The sequence below is a fragment of the Rhinolophus hipposideros genome (genome assembly GCF_964194185.1).
Source record: "Rhinolophus hipposideros genome assembly, chromosome: 3".
Classification (NCBI taxonomy): Eukaryota; Metazoa; Chordata; class Mammalia; order Chiroptera; family Rhinolophidae; genus Rhinolophus; species Rhinolophus hipposideros.
In genome coordinates this window covers 102784750-102801467 of record NC_138049.1, presented here as the reverse complement: position 1 = coordinate 102801467, position 16718 = coordinate 102784750, and the positions used below count along the sequence as shown (strand labels likewise).

The following is a 16718-nucleotide window of genomic DNA, read 5'->3' as shown; positions in this document are numbered from 1 at the left end:
CCGCCGCCGCCGCCGCGCCGGGCACGGGCGCGGGGCTTTTTCCCCGTTTCCCCCCCTTTCGCGCTCTCGCTCCCGTTCAGCGGGAGAGCCCGCGGACCCAGGGAGGGAGCGAGGGAAGGGGTGGAGGTGGCGGGGGGAGGCCGGAGGGGCGGATCCTGCCTGGGGGCTGATCCCTCCCTCCCCTCGGCCGGGCTCCGTGGCGGCAGCGGCGGCGGCGGCGGCGGCGGCTCCATTCCCCCTCCTCCCCCGGGAGCGGTGGCGGCGGCCGGGCCCCCAGCGCGGGCCGGGAGGGGGCACGGCTGTGGCCGCGGAGGCCAGCGCGGGAGGAGGCCGCGCTCCGCTCCCCGGGGCGCGTCGACCTGCTCGACGGCCGGCCCATCCGCGCCCAGGGGCCCCGAACGGTGGGGCCCGGCCGGCGGCTGAGGTAATGGGGGCGGCAGCGGGGCCGGCCAGAGCGGGGGCGGGGGCGGGGGCAGCGGGGCCTACGGGGATCAGGGACCGCGCGGTGGGGGAGGGAAACGGGGGGCTTCCCGAGCGGGGCGGGAGCCGTGCGAAAGCACGCCCCCGGAGCGAGGGCGGCGGCGGGGAAGAAGAAGGCGGGTGAGGGGGGAGCTGAGAAGCGAAGACCCCCTCCCGCAGCCGCCATCTTGTTCCCCCCGGCCCTGGAAGCTGAGCCGCCGAGCCCCGCCCCCGCCACTCTCGGATTGGTCAGGCCTGAGGTGAATTCCACCCTCTGAACGTCCCTTTCCACCCCCGGTTCCTCCTGACGGGCATGTGAGGCGGCCAATGGGCGCTCGCCTCTCTGCCCCGCTCGTTCGCTGGCGCTAGCTTTCTCTGTCTGAGGGTCGGACTCCGCGTCAGTCCGTCTCCGGCGCGCTCGCCCCCTCCCCTTTGTGGAGGGGGTGTTATTTCCCTCCTTTCTCCTCCGAAGGGTCAAGATTCTTCTGGAAGAGGTGCCCCAGTAAAGGGGACAGGCGCCCTGGCTGGGGTCCTTGTCTCATGAGTATCTCGTGCGGGCTGCAGGGGGTACAGTTTAATTGCAGAAACTCCTCATTCTTCACGGACCTGGGTCGGCTGGGAGAGTGGGGGCTCAGGGGATGCCAGGAGGACCTCTGGGGGTGTTAGAAAGAGTTGGATGTGTGGGCTATGTGGGGAGGGTTGTGTGGGATGAGGAACTCCCGCCCAAAACCTAGACGGTAAGCTCCTTGTGGGCAGCGCTCGTTTCATTTCCCTCAGCGGCAGCCGTTTCCCCGCAGAGTTTGCCCCCCCCGCCCCCCCCAGGGACTAGAGGTTTGGGTCGGAGAGGAGAGGTCTCCCTAGGTACGTGCTGCTCGGTGGACAGACGCCTGAGCTGCTGGGGCGGGGGCAGGGAGGGAGGGAGGACGGACAGTGGCTTTAACAGGAGGGGCCACAGCCGCTCCGAACGATTTCAAGTTGGTGTGGAGGTGGAGTTCCGCAGCTCTGCCAGGGTCTCCATGGCCTCGGGGGTGGGCGCACGAAGCAGGACTTCCGGCTCCGGCCTTCCGCGGGGTAAGGCCTGTGGTGGCCGAGGGCCTCGGGAACCCGAGGAACCCGAACTGCTGGGCGAGGCCGCTCCCTTGGGCTCCACGTGGGGTGTGTGCCTCCCTGACACTGTTCCTCAGCCGTGCTCTTTTCTGTGTGTGTCAGTCACACTCGGGGGTGGGAAGGCCTTTTCAATAAGGATGTTCATGCCTCATTCGCAAGCAGCAACCGGAAGAGGTAGATTTTACTGATGGAGTACGGGGGGACCGGGAGGTGAAGTGACTTCTTCAGGTCACACGGGCCCACGGTTAGAAGGTAGATTGCCCCCCGGAACCTCTTTCTGTACCGGACCGTGGCGACTCTCTGGTGGCCTTCCCGCCTCGTGACATGAGTTGAGAGCAGGTCAGAAGACCTGGGTTTCAAGTGTCGCTGTATCACGTGACGGGTACCTGTCTGAGCTTCTGTTTCTTCACCTGTAAAATGGAGATGATAATGTCTATTCTGCCTGCCAAACTAGTGGTGAGAAACATCAACCATCAAAGGGCTTTGTAGTTTGTCCAAGCGTGCTAATCGTCGCCGTCTCCGCTTTATAACGATAGTGGATCCTGCAACCAGGGTGACAGACTTTTTCTCCTTGAGATCCTTTCCCAATTCGTAGCCTTTCAAGTCTCTTCTCTGTCTGTACTTCAGGGCACCATATCCCCGAAGTGCTTTCCTCTTGGTCGTGGCCTCAGTGACTGCCTACCACGGGTCCTTTGAGCTTATTGTATTTCCTCCATCTAGAGAATGATGTGGGAAACTTGAGGGCTTTCTCTCTGCTGCACGAGGGTGGACTACGTGAAGTATTTGGGGAGACAGGGACTTCTGAGATAACAGTGCATTGAGAGTTTCCCTCAGATGTTGCCCCACTTACCTTGGCCTTGGGTCTAATGGTGGTCCCGAATAGGGCAGTTAGAACTTCACGCCACTGGGACCTGCGCCCTGAATGCTGCCTTTTGCAGAGAAAACCCTGAATACTATAGTTTGAAGTCCTTAGACTGCATGAAATAGACATGTCATGTGCTTTCACCCCTTCCCTGCAGGCATAATCAGGGCTCAGGGTTTCTGATCATGGTGTGATGGGTTCGTAGAGGGCCCTGGACCTGTGAATTTTTTATCCTTTGATGGGGCCACTGTTCGTGTCCAGAGCTTGGAAGTGGATGCCATTCTTTTTTTCTTTTCTGAAGCCTTAACTGCCCTGTCCTTTTCCTTTGTTAGCTGTCCCACAGCCTTTTGTACATTACTAAAACAATTAGATCACGCCCCATGTCGCATTGTAATGATCTGTTTACTTTTCTGTCCCTTCAATCAAACAGAGCTCCTGGAAGGCAGGGATCGTATGTGTTTGATTTCTCCTTTCATTCAACTAATACTTCTTGAGTGCTTACTTAGGAGCCCGGCACCATTCCCGGTGCTGGGGATATACCGTGAACAAGACAGGTGAAAATCCCTCCCCTCAGGGAGCTTACATTCTAGTGGAAAGAAGCAAACATACGTGATAAGTAGGTAAATTACATAGCACAGTAAAACACCACCATTTTTAGTGATGCAGTGAAAAATGAAGCAGGATGAAAGATTGCTAGGGAAAGGGATTTGCCATTTTCGATAGAGTGGTCAGGGAAGGTCTCACTGAAAAGTGAAGTTTGTGGAAAGACATAAGGAGGTGAAGAAGCAAGCCATGGGGACACCTGAGGGTCAGGCTGTTCAGACAGAGGGAACAGCCAGTCCTCTCGGTGGCTGCCCAGTCAGATGGAAGGGTGAATGAGTGCATCGAGCTCACGGTCTCCTGGCTTTCTCTCCTTAGGCTCGTCCCCTTTTTTCCCAGGTGCCATGAGGAAGCCTCGCCGGAAGTCACGGCAGAATGCCGAGGGCCGGCGTTCCCCATCCCCCTACAGTCTCAAGTGCTCACCCACGCGGGAGACCCTGACCTATGCCCAGGCCCAGCGGATTGTTGAGGTGGACATTGATGGCCGCCTGCATCGTATCAGCATCTATGACCCACTCAAGATCATCACGGAGGATGAGCTGACTGCGCAGGATATCACTGAATGCAATAGTAACAAGGAAAACAGTGAGCAGCCTCAGTTCCCTGGCAAGTCCAAAAAACCCTCATCCAAGGGCAAGAAGAAGGAGTCGTGCTCCAAGCATGCATCGGGCGCCTCCTTCCACCTCCCGCAGCCCAGCTTCCGCGTGGTGGACTCAGGCAGTCAGCCCGAAGCGCCCCCGCTGCCCGCTGCCTACTACCGCTACATTGAGAAGCCACCTGAAGACCTGGATGCGGAGGTGGAGTATGACATGGATGAGGAGGACCTCGCCTGGCTGGACATGGTGAATGAGAAGCGGCGACTAGATGGACACAGTGTGGTGTCAGCGGACACCTTTGAGCTGCTGGTGGACCGGCTGGAGAAGGAGTCATACTTGGAGAGCCGCAGCAGTGGGGCCCAACAATCACTCATTGATGAAGACGCTTTCTGCTGCGTGTGCCTGGATGACGAATGCCACAATAGCAATGTCATTCTCTTCTGTGACATCTGCAACTTGGCGGTACACCAGGAATGCTACGGCGTCCCGTACATCCCCGAGGGGCAGTGGCTCTGCCGCTGCTGCCTGCAGTCTCCCTCCCGGCCTGTGGATTGCATCCTCTGCCCCAATAAAGGCGGCGCCTTCAAACAGACGAGCGACGGGCACTGGGCCCACGTGGTGTGTGCCATCTGGATCCCTGAAGTCTGCTTCGCTAACACCGTGTTCCTGGAGCCCATCGAGGGCATTGACAACATCCCACCTGCCCGCTGGAAACTAACCTGCTATATATGCAAGCAGAAGGGGCTGGGCGCAGCCATCCAGTGCCATAAGGTAAACTGCTACACCGCCTTCCATGTGACGTGTGCGCAGCGGGCCGGGCTCTTCATGAAGATCGAACCCATGCGTGAGACCAGCCTCAATGGCACCATCTTTACAGTGCGCAAGACCGCCTTCTGCGAGGCCCACTCTCCCCCGGGGGCTGCCACTGCTAGGAGGAAGGGCGACTCCCCGGGAAGCCTCAGTGAGGCTGGGGAGGAAGAAGGGCTGAAGGAGGGCTGTGGGGAGGACGAAGAGAAGGAAGAGGTGGAAGAGGAGGAGGAAGATGAAGGCCAAGGTGGAGTAGGTGGCCCCCCCAAGGGAGCGCCCAAGAAGAGCAAGATGACTTTGAAGCAAAAGATCAAGAAGGAGCCGGAAGAAATGGGTCGAGACACACCCTCCACTGTCCCCTTGGTCACTGTCCCACAGATACCCTCTTACAGGTGAGCCTGCCTAGGAGGGCTCCCGAGGGACTCATGGTTTCTTCTTGGGCTGGTTTTGGCCCAGGGCCAGGCCTCCTTCCCCAAGCCCTGTTGGTGAACATCTGTCCTCTTCTGTGCCCTCAAATTTCTCCTTTGGACCCTGGGCTCTCCTGGCCTGGTTTGCGATTTTGATTTTATCCTCAGGACAATATATTTCCTTTGGTTCAAGGTGAGACAAACACTTCAAGTTGCTTGGGAACTCAGGTGACAGGATATCAAAGGCAGTATTTTTCAACAGGGGCACAAGTGCACAAGTGGCATTTTGGACAGGTGATTCATCATTGTTAGGACTGTCCCACGCATTTCTAGATGTTTAGCATCTCTACTCTTTACAAGTGCCAGTTGCATCCCCTCCCTCATTGCCTGGTCTTGTGACAACCTCAAACACTCCCCACATTTGTTTCCAAAATCTCTACAGTGATAAAACTACTTCCAAATGCGAACAGCTATTTTAAGGGGTCTGTATGGGTTTCTGCTGTCCAGAAAGCGTGGTCCTGGGAATCCTGGGGACATTGAAGGGGTGGTGGGGTGGGGAGGCCATATTGTTTCTCCTCTTGAGAAGCTTGTAGATTTAGGGGAAAGAGGATCATTCAGTTCAGCTGTGTAACTAAGGCTCCTTGACCCCCACTGAGTGTAGAGAGACTAGTGTACCTGTTAAACCATCGGAGAGGTAGGTCGCTGGAGCTGTTGGAGGGATGGGAGGTTGGCAGAGAAGCAAGAGATGGACGATTTTCCAGCAGAGGCTCATCTCAAGGGTGATGTGCATTAATAAGTATACAGTGTTAGAGCAGGAAGGAATCTTGGAGATTATTCATCTAATGTAGTCCTTGCACCTTCTCCCACACCCCCAGATGAAGAAACCACGGCCACAGGAGGTAAAGTTGTTCACTCCTTTATTCATTCAATGAAATATTTATTGAGCACTTACTATATGCCAAGTCCTGTTCTAAGGGCTGCAACCAGGTGAAAAGCAGCAGACTTGACCACAAGCTGAGGTTCATGACGCCCCTTGGTTCTGTACCTGCTCTCTATCTCTCTGGATGAGAAGGATCGGGAGAAAGGAGTCCTGGAGGGTAGTTGGGAGTGAGTTCTATGAAGGGAACAGGCAACCAGACTCGTCAGTCTGGGAAGAAGACACGAGCAGACAAGGTCAGGAGGGAGATTCTTGTTGCAAACCATCGCTTGAGTTAGAATTCTGTCGATTGGAAATGTATCTTCTAGGCGCGGAGCTGTCCTAGACGACCCTCTTCCCTGAGGTGAGTGGGTGAGTGCTTAGTCCCCATCTGGAGGGCAGTTGTTTCCTGAGCTTGACTTTGTCAGTTTGCTCTCGTCGGTGTCTCTTGCAAGGGACAGCACAGCATGCTGGCTGTCCGGACGTGCTGTCAAAACCAGACAGACCTGCATTTGAATCCTGCTTCTATCACTAACTACCTGTGTGACTGTTGGCAAGTTATGTAACTTCTTTAAGCCTTAGTGTATTTATCTGTAAATGAACCTACCTCACAGGGTTGTTGTGAGAAATAAATGAGATAATACAAGTAAAGCACTTAGCACAGTGCCTGGCAAATAGTAAGCGCTCAATAAATAGTGGCTGCTGCTGCTGCTGCTATTTTTCTATTATTATTCTTTCTCCTACCTGCACAAATGCTCTTGGGACCCTCCATGGCCAAGAGGTTGTTGGGTGGTCGGGGGGCTGCCTGCATCTGGGCAGGTGTGCTTGGCATGGGCATTGGTGGGGGATCTGTCCTTTGGGAAAAGGCCAGGCCTTGATTTTGTCAGCTTGGCTTTGGAGCAGGAATGTCTGACCGTGGAAAGGCCCAGGCCCAGGTGAGCAATGTCCAGTCCAAGATGCTCTCCTCCTTAGGTTCTACCTTGTTGAGCTCTTGTTGAGCCATGCTTATCTTTCAGTGCAGTGAGGTGAAGAGAAAGGCGGTGACAACACCGCAGGAGCACTGAGGCCTTGCTTACCCAGTAGATGCCCACCAGTGGAGCACGGCGAGGTACAGCAGTGAGATCGTGGAGGCAAAGCCCACGCAGCTCCCCCACCTGATTAGCTGCCTTAGTGACTTGGACGCTTTATTCAGTCTCTGTTCCTAAGCTGCCTTTCTATCTTCCGTAACATGGGCATGATGTCAGCCGCCTTTCAGTATTAGGATAGAGATTGTGGGCTCTCAGTTCCCTGCCTTTCCCCTTCCCTTCCCCCCATACGTTACTGGCTTAAATCCTGACCTTAAGACTTCTCTTTTAGGGGAGTTCAGCCAACTAAGTTTTCAGATTCTCCATTCTCTTGTACCTTGAGATCCATTTTTTTTTTTTTAATTTGATTCGAAAGGAAACATTTTTAGGCTGCTGAGATTTTCCATGAAAACCCAGAGGTCAGATAACTCCAAGGGGTTGCTTTTGGCTCGGAAAGGCGTAGCTTGCTGTACTCCTACTAGTTTTCCTCCCAGCTTGGCGTGGACTACTACTCCCTGGTCTGGTGGGACCTTCAGCCACAGGAAATAGTGACCACATTGTCCAAAGCTTACTCAAGTTCCTGTTCTCTTTCGTTGCCTTTATCGAGAGGAGACGGGGAGTGTTGGGACACAGGCCTGTTTCTCAGGAGTCCAGGACCGCAGGAAACGGGTTTCTGGGAGAGGGTTCTTTTGGAGGATTGCAAAGCAGAAGCAGGGAGGTCCAGTGTAATACGCTGTATCTGAGCTGCTCACCTTTGCTGTCCTTCTCAAGCCTTCCCTGAGGTGAGGCGTTTGGCCACTGGATTCTGTCTTCCTCTATAAGGTTCAGAAATGAACCCGGGTCTGGTGAGGAGGCCGTCATCTGGCTGCCCACTGACCCTGTCTTTCACTCCCTGTGCCTCTACTCAAGGTTGAACAAGATCTGTAGTGGTCTCTCCTTTCAGAGGAAAAACCAGTTCATGCAGCGGCTTCACAACTACTGGCTGTTGAAACGGCAGGCGCGGAATGGTGTCCCCCTCATCCGGCGCCTACACTCCCACCTGCAGTCCCAAAGAAACGCCGAGCAGGTGGGTGAAACGGCGATGCGAAAGTGGTGGGGTGACGGAGGTGGAGTGGTGGTGTCGTCGGCCTCCCAAACCTGCTGGAGCTTTTGCCTGTAGGTCGTTTACCCCCAGAACAACCTCCCGCCCCACAGAGCTCTTCACGTCAGACAGCAGCACCTGAATGGGAGAGGCTTGACTTTGGAGCACATTCTAGGGTAGAGTGGAGAGCAAACCCCACTTTCTGTACACGGGGGTGAACCCTTTAGATGTGGCAGGAAGGAAGAAGTGGGCTGAGAGAGAGAGCCAGGCAGCCACATTGTATGTATGAATCAGGAAAACGTGCACTTTCCTCAAAACCCTGCACTGTCCTCTGCCAACCAACGTTTTATAGAAAATGTACCGTCTAAGTCGTAGCGCACAGCCTGCCCCGTCGTGGTGTCCTGTAGCCACTAGCAGCTGGAGATGCTCCATGTTTAGTGGTTGCTGAGAAGGTTCCTGAGAGACTTTCTAAACATCTTTAGTTCCCTCTCCCTCTTCACCTGCTCCGTGATACCTTTAAATATTCCCACTCTGCCTCTCCAGACAGGAAGCAGGCTCCACATGGCTAAGGTGCCCCCTGATTTCCCTTTTGCCTTTGGGAACTGAAGTCCTGAAGTGCACGTCTGTGTCTGTAGTCCCTTGCTTCCAAGGGAGGCCTTCCTTCCTCTATTCATCCGGGTCCATCACTACATGTGAAAACCTGGTAAGACTGCCTCCCCCTGGAAGCCTTCCCGGGCCTTACCCCACCCACTCTGATCTTCTCTGTTTCATATCCTCTCCGCATTGGACGTTCAGCCTACTGATCAGTTTTTGTTGTCTCGATGCTACTGCCGCTATGCCCTGTGCGTCAAACCCGGAGCCTCTTCCTTCCCCAACCACACTGTGACCGCTGCTAGGGCTGGAATCATGTTTTTGGTGGTGGAGGTGGTGGTGGTGATGGTGTTTTAAAGTACGTTCAAGTCAGTTAGTACAGCTTGTGGTAAGCACACCTTGTTTTCTAAAATTGAAACTAGGGTGAAATGCTTTCCACCCTGAGGTGTCTGTTAGTTTCTTTCTGAAAGTCTTTACAGCCTTGAGGGGTGCAGCTGCTCTCTGGTGTCCCCAAGGGTAGGGGGAAGCTGTCCAGATCTCACCTCAGCCATGGTTCTTGTGCTGTGGTGAAGAAACATTGTTATAAGGTCGGGGAAGCACAGGAGGCAGGAATGGGGTGAGGAGGGGGTGGAGGGCTCTCAGGGATTGTGGTCAAGAAAGGGGTTGGGACACTTACCTGCCATGAGGTCCCATGAGGCTCGAACAGGGAGAAGACTTTGGGTGGGAAGGCAGCCCCTAGCTCCTCCCTCCTTCCTTTCCCTTCTCTCCTGCAGCGCGAGCAGGATGAGAAAACGAGTGCAGTGAAGGAAGAGCTGAAATACTGGCAGAAGCTCCGGCACGACCTGGAGCGCGCGCGGCTGCTGATTGAGCTGATTCGGAAAAGAGAGAAACTAAAGCGGGAGCAGGTGAGGAGCTCCGAGCCCCAGGGCTCTTGTTCAAGAACTTTTTCTTCCACCATCAGTGTGTTATCAGGAGACCTGGAGCCTCTGTCTGGCATCAGCTTTCGCCCCTTCCTGCCCAGCCCGATGGGCCCCATGGCCCGCCTGCTCTGTGTTGGGTGTGGTGCTGCTGATGGCTTTTTACTGGGAGTGCAGTTTCTGGTGGCCTCAAGCATAAGCTCAGAGACTCTGGGGGGGCGGGGGGCGTGGCCTTGAGTGTTTTAGAAAGCTGCTCAGGCCATTCTGGGGGAGAGGGAGGCATCACTTCTGGCCTGGGAGCGTCTAAGGGTTCTTACTAGGCCCTTAAACACTTACGGTCCTGAAGCATTTAAATTTCCCAACCTCTATTCAAGGAGATTCTAAGGCTCTGAGCGTGGGGAGTGTTGAGATAGGTAATATAGCATAGGGGTAAGGAATATGAACTGTGGCACCAAACTGCCTGGGTTCAGATCCTGGATCTGCCACTTACTACTTGAGTGACATTGAGTAAGTTACCTAATCTCCTTATACCTCAGTTTCCTCGATTGTAAGATGGGAGTAATAATAGAACCTCTCCTAAGGTTGTAGGTTTAGGTGACTTGTATCTATAAAGAGCATAGGACAGTGCCTGGTACACAGTAGGGTTTATAGTGTCAGTCGCTATCCTTATCGTTATGGATAACTCTTTGCTTCCCTGCACCGCTGTACACATGGCAGAGAGCAAATATTAATTGACTGGATGATGAACCAAAACTGTTTTCTCTGGTCCAGGAAGAGCAGCGGACGCTTCAGAGACCTGGGTTAAAGATGGTCCTTTCTCTCTTTCTCTGAACTCCCACGTCACTGTTCAGCCCCAGCACGAGCCCTTCCCTTGTAGGCCTGGGAGCCTGAGTTTCCACCTCTGAGATTGGGCAGCTCTTGCCATACTTAGCATGGGTGGCAATGGAGAACACCTTAGGACCTTCTCCATGGATTCAAACTGTCTGCCATGCCAGGCCTAGTTCCACAGCCGAGCTTTCCTTCCAGCCTGTTTCACAGAAATGAAAGGGAGAAGGAAGGAGGTAGGCCCGATTTGTTGTAGCCAAGAGGCAGGAACTTTTCATAATCTAATCATGGCTTCCCAATCTTTTCATGAGGGTACACACAGAATATAACATTTGCACAGCATACTACTATAAATATGTGTGGCTGCTTGCTGCCTGAGGGGGTGAGCCTGGAGGTCTGGTCACCCCAGGCTAACCCAGACACCCCAAAGGCCGGTGGGATCAATATCTCAGCATACTAGGTGGGCATTGTGGCCGCAGGAACATTTCATATCATCAGTGTGCTCCTTGATCTGAGCCCCGGGTTCAGATCTTGTCTCTGTTCTTTTCCAGCCTGGGATGTTGGGTTAGTAACAACTCCTCATACTCTTCCCAAACCTCTGATTCCATATTTGTGAGATGGGGATAGTAAGTTTCTCCTTCAGGATGAACTGAGGGTAATGTAAGCAGAGAAGCAGTGTGTGTGGCATAGCCGTCAACAGCATACCTTGTGGAGCCAGACTGTCCCCTTCGTTAGCTTTGTGACCTTGGACAGTCAGTTCCTTAGTCTCTCTGTGGTTCAGTTTCCTCTTTGTAAACTGTCTCACCTGCACCTACCTCATGTACTCACTTATTTATGTAAAATGCTTAGAATGTTACTTGGCACATAGTGAGGACTATAGAAGTGTTAACTGTTACTACATGTGACCCTTGAACAATGGATAGTAGGGGCACTGTCCCCCTATGTGGTTTAAAATCCACCTGTAACTTTTGACTCCCCGAAAACTTAAGTGCTAATAGCTCACTGTTGACCAGAAGCCTTACAGATAACATACAGTCAATTAACATACACTTTTGTATATTATGTGTATTACATACTCTATTCTCACAATAAAGTAAACTAGAGAAAAGAAAATGCTCTTGAGAAAATCATAAGTGAAAATACATTTACAGTATTTATTGAAAAACGTCTGCGGATCAGTGGACCTGCTCCGTTCAAAGCTGTGTTGTTCCAGGGTCAGCTGTATAGTTATTACTCCTCTAGGTTTCGGTATGTTGCCTGACACACAGGCAACATGCACGTCGTCATAGCTGTCGGTGTCATTATTTCAAGGCTGTGGGTTGGGTGACAGCACCTCATAAACTGGTCAGGTTAATATCCTGTGAAAATTTGTTAGACGCGATTGGTGAAAGACAAGTTATCAAGCAAAAGTTCCATGGCGCTTTGCAGGGGCAGGGTGGGGGTGTCCTGATCTCTCCCCACCTCCCCACAGGTCAAGGTGCAGCAGGCTGCCATGGAGCTGGAGCTGATGCCGTTTAACGTTCTGCTGAGGACAACCCTGGACTTGCTGCAGGAGAAGGACCCTGCACACATCTTTGCCGAGCCTGTCAACCTGAGTGAGGCAAGTACCCCACCCCCACCCTTCCTGAGCAGTGAGCTCGTCTTGACCTGGCAACGGTCTGAGGCCAGGATGGGCTTGGGGTCCGGGGTGTCAGCAGGGCTAAGAGCCCTGCCCTTGGAGAGGGAGCAGTGGGTCAGGGTGGGCCGGGGCCCTGGGCTCGTATGAGCTCAGCGTAGCCAGACCAGGAAACGGGGAGGCAGCAGTGCCGGTGAAGGGTGCGCCTTTTTGGCTAGTAAATGGTTGTTGTAATTGTACAGGTTTTATATGTTTAGGTTCCAGATTACCTGGAATTCATATCCAAGCCAATGGATTTTTCTACCATGAGGCGGAAGCTGGAGTCCCATCTGTACTTCACCTTGGAGGAATTTGAGGAGGACTTTAACCTTATAGTTACCAACTGCATGAAGTATAATGCTAAAGACACAATTTTCCACCGAGCAGCTGTCCGCCTGCGGGACCTGGGAGGGGCCATCCTGCGGCACGCCCGGCGGCAGGCAGAGAACATCGGCTATGACCCCGAGAGGGGCACCCACCTGCCCGAGTCACCCAAACTGGAGGACTTTTACCGCTTCTCCTGGGAAGACGGTGAGAAGCCTGGATGGGTGGGGACAGGAGGGGCCAGGAGGAGACCCAGGGACAGAGCCCAGAGCCAGAGATCGGGGTGGGCTTTGGGGCAAAGCTGGGGGGAGGCCCAGGCTGGAATACACCTGCTTGTGGCTATAGTAGTTTCAAGGATTAAACTTGAACTCATTCCCTGAGTGCTTCTTGAATGGTAACACTTCCAGCTGTCTGAAAAGCTGAGGCCTCGCCGGGGTCTTCCTCTCCCAGACCCCTCCGTGTGGCATTGGAGCTGGTGTATGTTGGGCTCCTTCAGAAGAGCACAGGGAGAGGCCCAGAACACGGAATTGCCTCTGAGCCCCGTGCTGTGCCTGCCCCTGCTCTCTGCTTCTCAATGCCGACAGCCATAGTCCCTCGGGCTGGGGGTTTGCCAAGCTGCTTCGTGCCTGCTCCGTGGAGCCCGTAATCGTGACTGCGAACTGCTTCCTGCAGATGTTTCCCAGATTCTGACCTTGTCCCTGTGGCCGCCCTCTGGGCAGCCGTGGTGCCACGGTGCAGACCCGCAGTAACGCTGCTGGAAGCCACTGGCCCAGGCATTCCAGGAGACTATTTGGCACCCGAAGGAGTCAGCCCGTTCCCCTTGCCTTGGGCCAGGCAGGTCCTTCAGCCCCTTCTGTCCTCCTTCTCCCTGGCAGTGGACAACATCCTCATACCAGAGAACCGGGCCCATTTGTCCCCGGAGGTGCAGCTGAAGGAGCTGCTGGAGAAATTGGACCTGGTGAGTGCCATGCGGTCCAGTGGGGCCCGGACCCGCCGCGTCCGCCTGCTGCGCCGGGAGATCAATGCTCTTCGGCAGAAGCTGGCACAGCCACCACCGCCACTGCCGCCCTCACTGAACAAGACTGTGTCCAATGGGGAGCTGCCAGCAGGGCCCCAGGACGATGCTTCTGTGCTGGAACAGGCCCCGCAGGAGGAGCCAGAAGACGATGGGGACAGAGGTGAGAGACCGTCACGAGCAGGCAGGGTGCTGGGGAGTAGGGTAAGGGAGGAAGGCTTCAGTGAAACGCCATGGAAGCATCATTGCCTGAGTTTAGGTCTGCTCTTTGTGGGCAAGCAGAAGCCCTGGGAGGGGTCGCACGTCATGTACACCCAGGGATGATAGTGACAGCATTTAACAGTCAGGAGAGACCAGAATTTGTCAGTTAGAATCGCTAGGGACCATGCCAGTAGAGGAGTCCTGGGGGCACCGATGTGGATTGTGGACAGGTTCAGAGTTTCAGACGCGGGGCCCAGCGGCTGTTTACTAACCAGTAAAGAAGTAGTTCTGACGTGGTCGTATTGCACATACCAGTTAAAGCTCAGCTCATCTTACACCATCAGGTAGAGAGGCTCTCAGAGCAGCTCAGGTTGTGGCGTGGGCATAGTGGTCTGAGTTCTCAAGCTACCTCATGGCTTTGACTCCGGCTGGCCGAGCCCACAAGCCCATCCCAAGCAGAAAGGCCAGACTGCAGAAGACAGCTGGGACCTTAAAGCTGAGCTGCTTCCCATTCTCCCCGCTTCACTGGGGACACAATTGTCTCCCTCCTACCCGTCCTTGGATCTGAGCCTATGGCTGAGCCCACAGTTCAAAAGGTTGGGCGTTATCTCCAGAGGATAGGGGGCCAAATTGCAAGAAATGGCCCATTTTATTTTAGGTTGGCAGGGAACGGGGACATGGCTCAGAGGTCACAAGTGGCATTAGAGGGCCTCGTGTCCGTTGTGATTCTTCCTGACTCCCCATGTGGCAGGCAGCATGCCACTAGTGTCCCCACTCCAGGGCTGTGGGAGCAGTCACGCCCCATGGCCTGACTGCAACAGCTTCTACAGGGTTTCCCAACAAAATTCCCAGGGCTTTCCTCCCAGAGATTCAGATTAGGGAAGTCTGGGATGTGGCTTGGAAGGCTCAAGTTTTACAAATGTCAGGTAGTAGGTGAACAGACATGTTTGGGAACCACCGATTTTAACTTACTTGGTCTCGTTTTTCCGTATCTAAATGTTTCTTCGGCTCGTCCTACTTGCTTCACTTGGGTGGTATGAAACAAAGCATAATGCATCAAAAGCTCGGAAAACACTTGAGTCTAATGAGAGTTGTAGACCCTGAATCTATGAGCTGAGACTTACCTAATTGATTAACCGGAACTTTCAGCTTTCGTGTGTGTAGAGCAGTGGTCTGGAATCCTCACGTTACCAGACTCACCTGGTAAGCTTAAAAAAAAATTACCCCATCTTTGTAGGTTTGGTTGCACTTGGAAACTTCCTGGGTGATCCTAATTCAGAGCCGCAGTTGAGAACGACTAGTCTCGATAAAACTTAGCCCTGCATTCTCTTTACCTCAGACCCGAAACCTAGGGTACTTTTGAAGCCTTATAAAAGCCCGTGCTGTTGTTCTTGGTAATCAGTGTCCTTCTCTGGCTTGTAGGGCCAGACTTTTTCTAAAATGTTCAAGCAGGTTCTCTTTTTCTGTAACAGACGACTCCAAACTGCCTCCGCCACCAACCCTGGAGCCCACTGGGCCTGCGCCTTCCTTGTCTGAGCAAGAATCCCCTCCGGATCCCCCCACCCTGAAACCCATCAATGATAGCAAACCTCCAGGCCGATTCCTAAAGCCCAGAAAGGTAGAAGAAGACGAGCTCTTAGAAAAATCCCCTCTGCAGCTAGGGAGCGAGCCCTTGCAGTGCCTGCTCAGTGACAATGGCGTCCACAGACTGCCCCTGGTGGCCCCTGACACGCCGGCCGGCGCCTCCCACAGCGGCGTGGGCCGCCGCACCTCCGTCCTCTTCAAGAAGGCCAAGAATGGGGTTCAGCTGCCGAGGAGCGCAGAAGGGGCCCTGGAGAATGGCGACGAGCGTGGCGCCGTGAGCTCTCCCGCCTCTCCCGCCAGCATCGAGGAGGAGCGGCACTCCCGGAAGCGGCCGAGGAGCAGGAGCTGTAGTGAGAGTGAAGGGGAGAGGTCCCCACAGCAGGAGGAAGAGACAGGTGACCCCGCCTGTGACTTGTCTCGCGACTTCGTATCTGCTTTCTTGCTTTGCCTGGCCAGCCAGCACCCACCTCCCAAATGGCCCCTGCAGATGCCAGTTGTAGCGTGGAGGGCTCCGTAGCTCGCAGCTGGGCCTGGCACACGAGTCATGGCCTGGGGAGATGGGCCTTGAGCAAGTATTTTGACAGGGCTAGTTTGTGTCTGGGGCTCTCTTTGGCCCTGAGGGAGATTCCAAGCTGTATGTGGTAAAATGGGTCCTGTCTTCATTTTGGTTCTATTCATCAGATATTTATATCAGGCATTGTTCTAGGTACTGGGGGGAACATAATCTCCTGTGGAGGGGAGATAGACTGAAAACACATGAGTGAATTGTATCTTGTATTAGACGTGATGCAGAAAAATCCAGCAGGGAAGGGGGATGGGGGGTTCTGGGGTGCTAGAACCCCCCAGAGGGTGGCCCGTGGACGCCTATGAGATGACATTTGAGCAAAGATCTAAAGGAGTTGGAGGTGTGAGGTATTGGGGTATCTGGGGGAGGAACGTTCCACAAAGATAGACTAGCAAGTGCCCAGGCCCTGGGAACACGCCTGCGTGTCTGAGGAACAGCAGGGGACGCAGCCGAGCGAGCCAGGGGCTGGTAGGAGCTGGAGTCCCAGAAGTCGGTAATGGGGGCTCGCTCTCTAAAGAATCCTTACCACGTAGGTGTCCAGCACCAGCTGCTCCCTGGAGGGGAGTAAATCAGACCCAGTTCCGCTCCGAAAGAGTGCAGTGTCATGAGGAGACTAGCTGGTCTCCTGAGCCGCAGAGATGTCACAGTGCTGGGCAGTACACGGTTATATGTCAGCCGACAGCTGCTGGGAGTGTTGGGAAGGTTCCTGGGAAGGTGACGCCTAAGCCCGTCTGAGGGCCGAGGCCGAATAGAAAGGAGTAGACAGGCCAAGGGCTCAGGTCCGAGTTTGTGGAAACGAGGACAGTCTCTGGGAGGGACAGAGTGGAGAGGGGCTCCCCGAGTGTCAGGAGCCAAGGCTCGGGGGTCCGGGGGCCTGGATGTGCAGGCGCTCCGTTGCCAGATAGTGGCTGCGTCGTGCGACACGGACGGCTGGCTCGCTTGGGGGGGAGGGGCCTGCGCGGGACTGGCTGCTCCTGTCCCTATGTGGCGGCTGTGGGCTGTGTGGCCAGCACGTGCTTTTCTCTCGCCTTCCTCACACTGTTTCTAGCAATACCCTCCCTTCCCGTCTGGGCCAGGCTTCCCTGGGTTAGGGCGGTAGGTTGGTGTGGAGAGTCAGGAGCTTGAGGCCTGGACTTAGACCTG

At 54.5% G+C, this 16718-nt stretch overlaps 1 protein-coding gene across 3 annotated transcripts in view; it reads left to right on the top strand.

The window, feature by feature from the left end:
- Positions 1-290: 290 nt before the first annotated feature.
- Positions 291-16718, top strand: part of BRPF3 (bromodomain and PHD finger containing 3) — a 32146-nt gene continuing 15718 nt past the window's right edge. For 2 of the 3 annotated variants that reach the window (XM_081030648.1, XM_081030650.1), the window contains exons 1-8: positions 291-424; positions 3347-4823; positions 7728-7884; positions 9264-9395; positions 11704-11832; positions 12105-12417; positions 13086-13388; positions 14899-15405. In XM_081030648.1, the coding sequence (XP_080886774.1) occupies positions 3373-4823; positions 7728-7884; positions 9264-9395; positions 11704-11832; positions 12105-12417; positions 13086-13388; positions 14899-15405 (2992 nt within the window). In that variant the 5' untranslated portion in view covers positions 291-424; positions 3347-3372. The remainder of the gene's footprint in view (positions 425-3346; positions 4824-7727; positions 7885-9263; positions 9396-11703; positions 11833-12104; positions 12418-13085; positions 13389-14898; positions 15406-16718) is intronic. The other variant, XM_081030649.1, reaches the window with a different exon arrangement.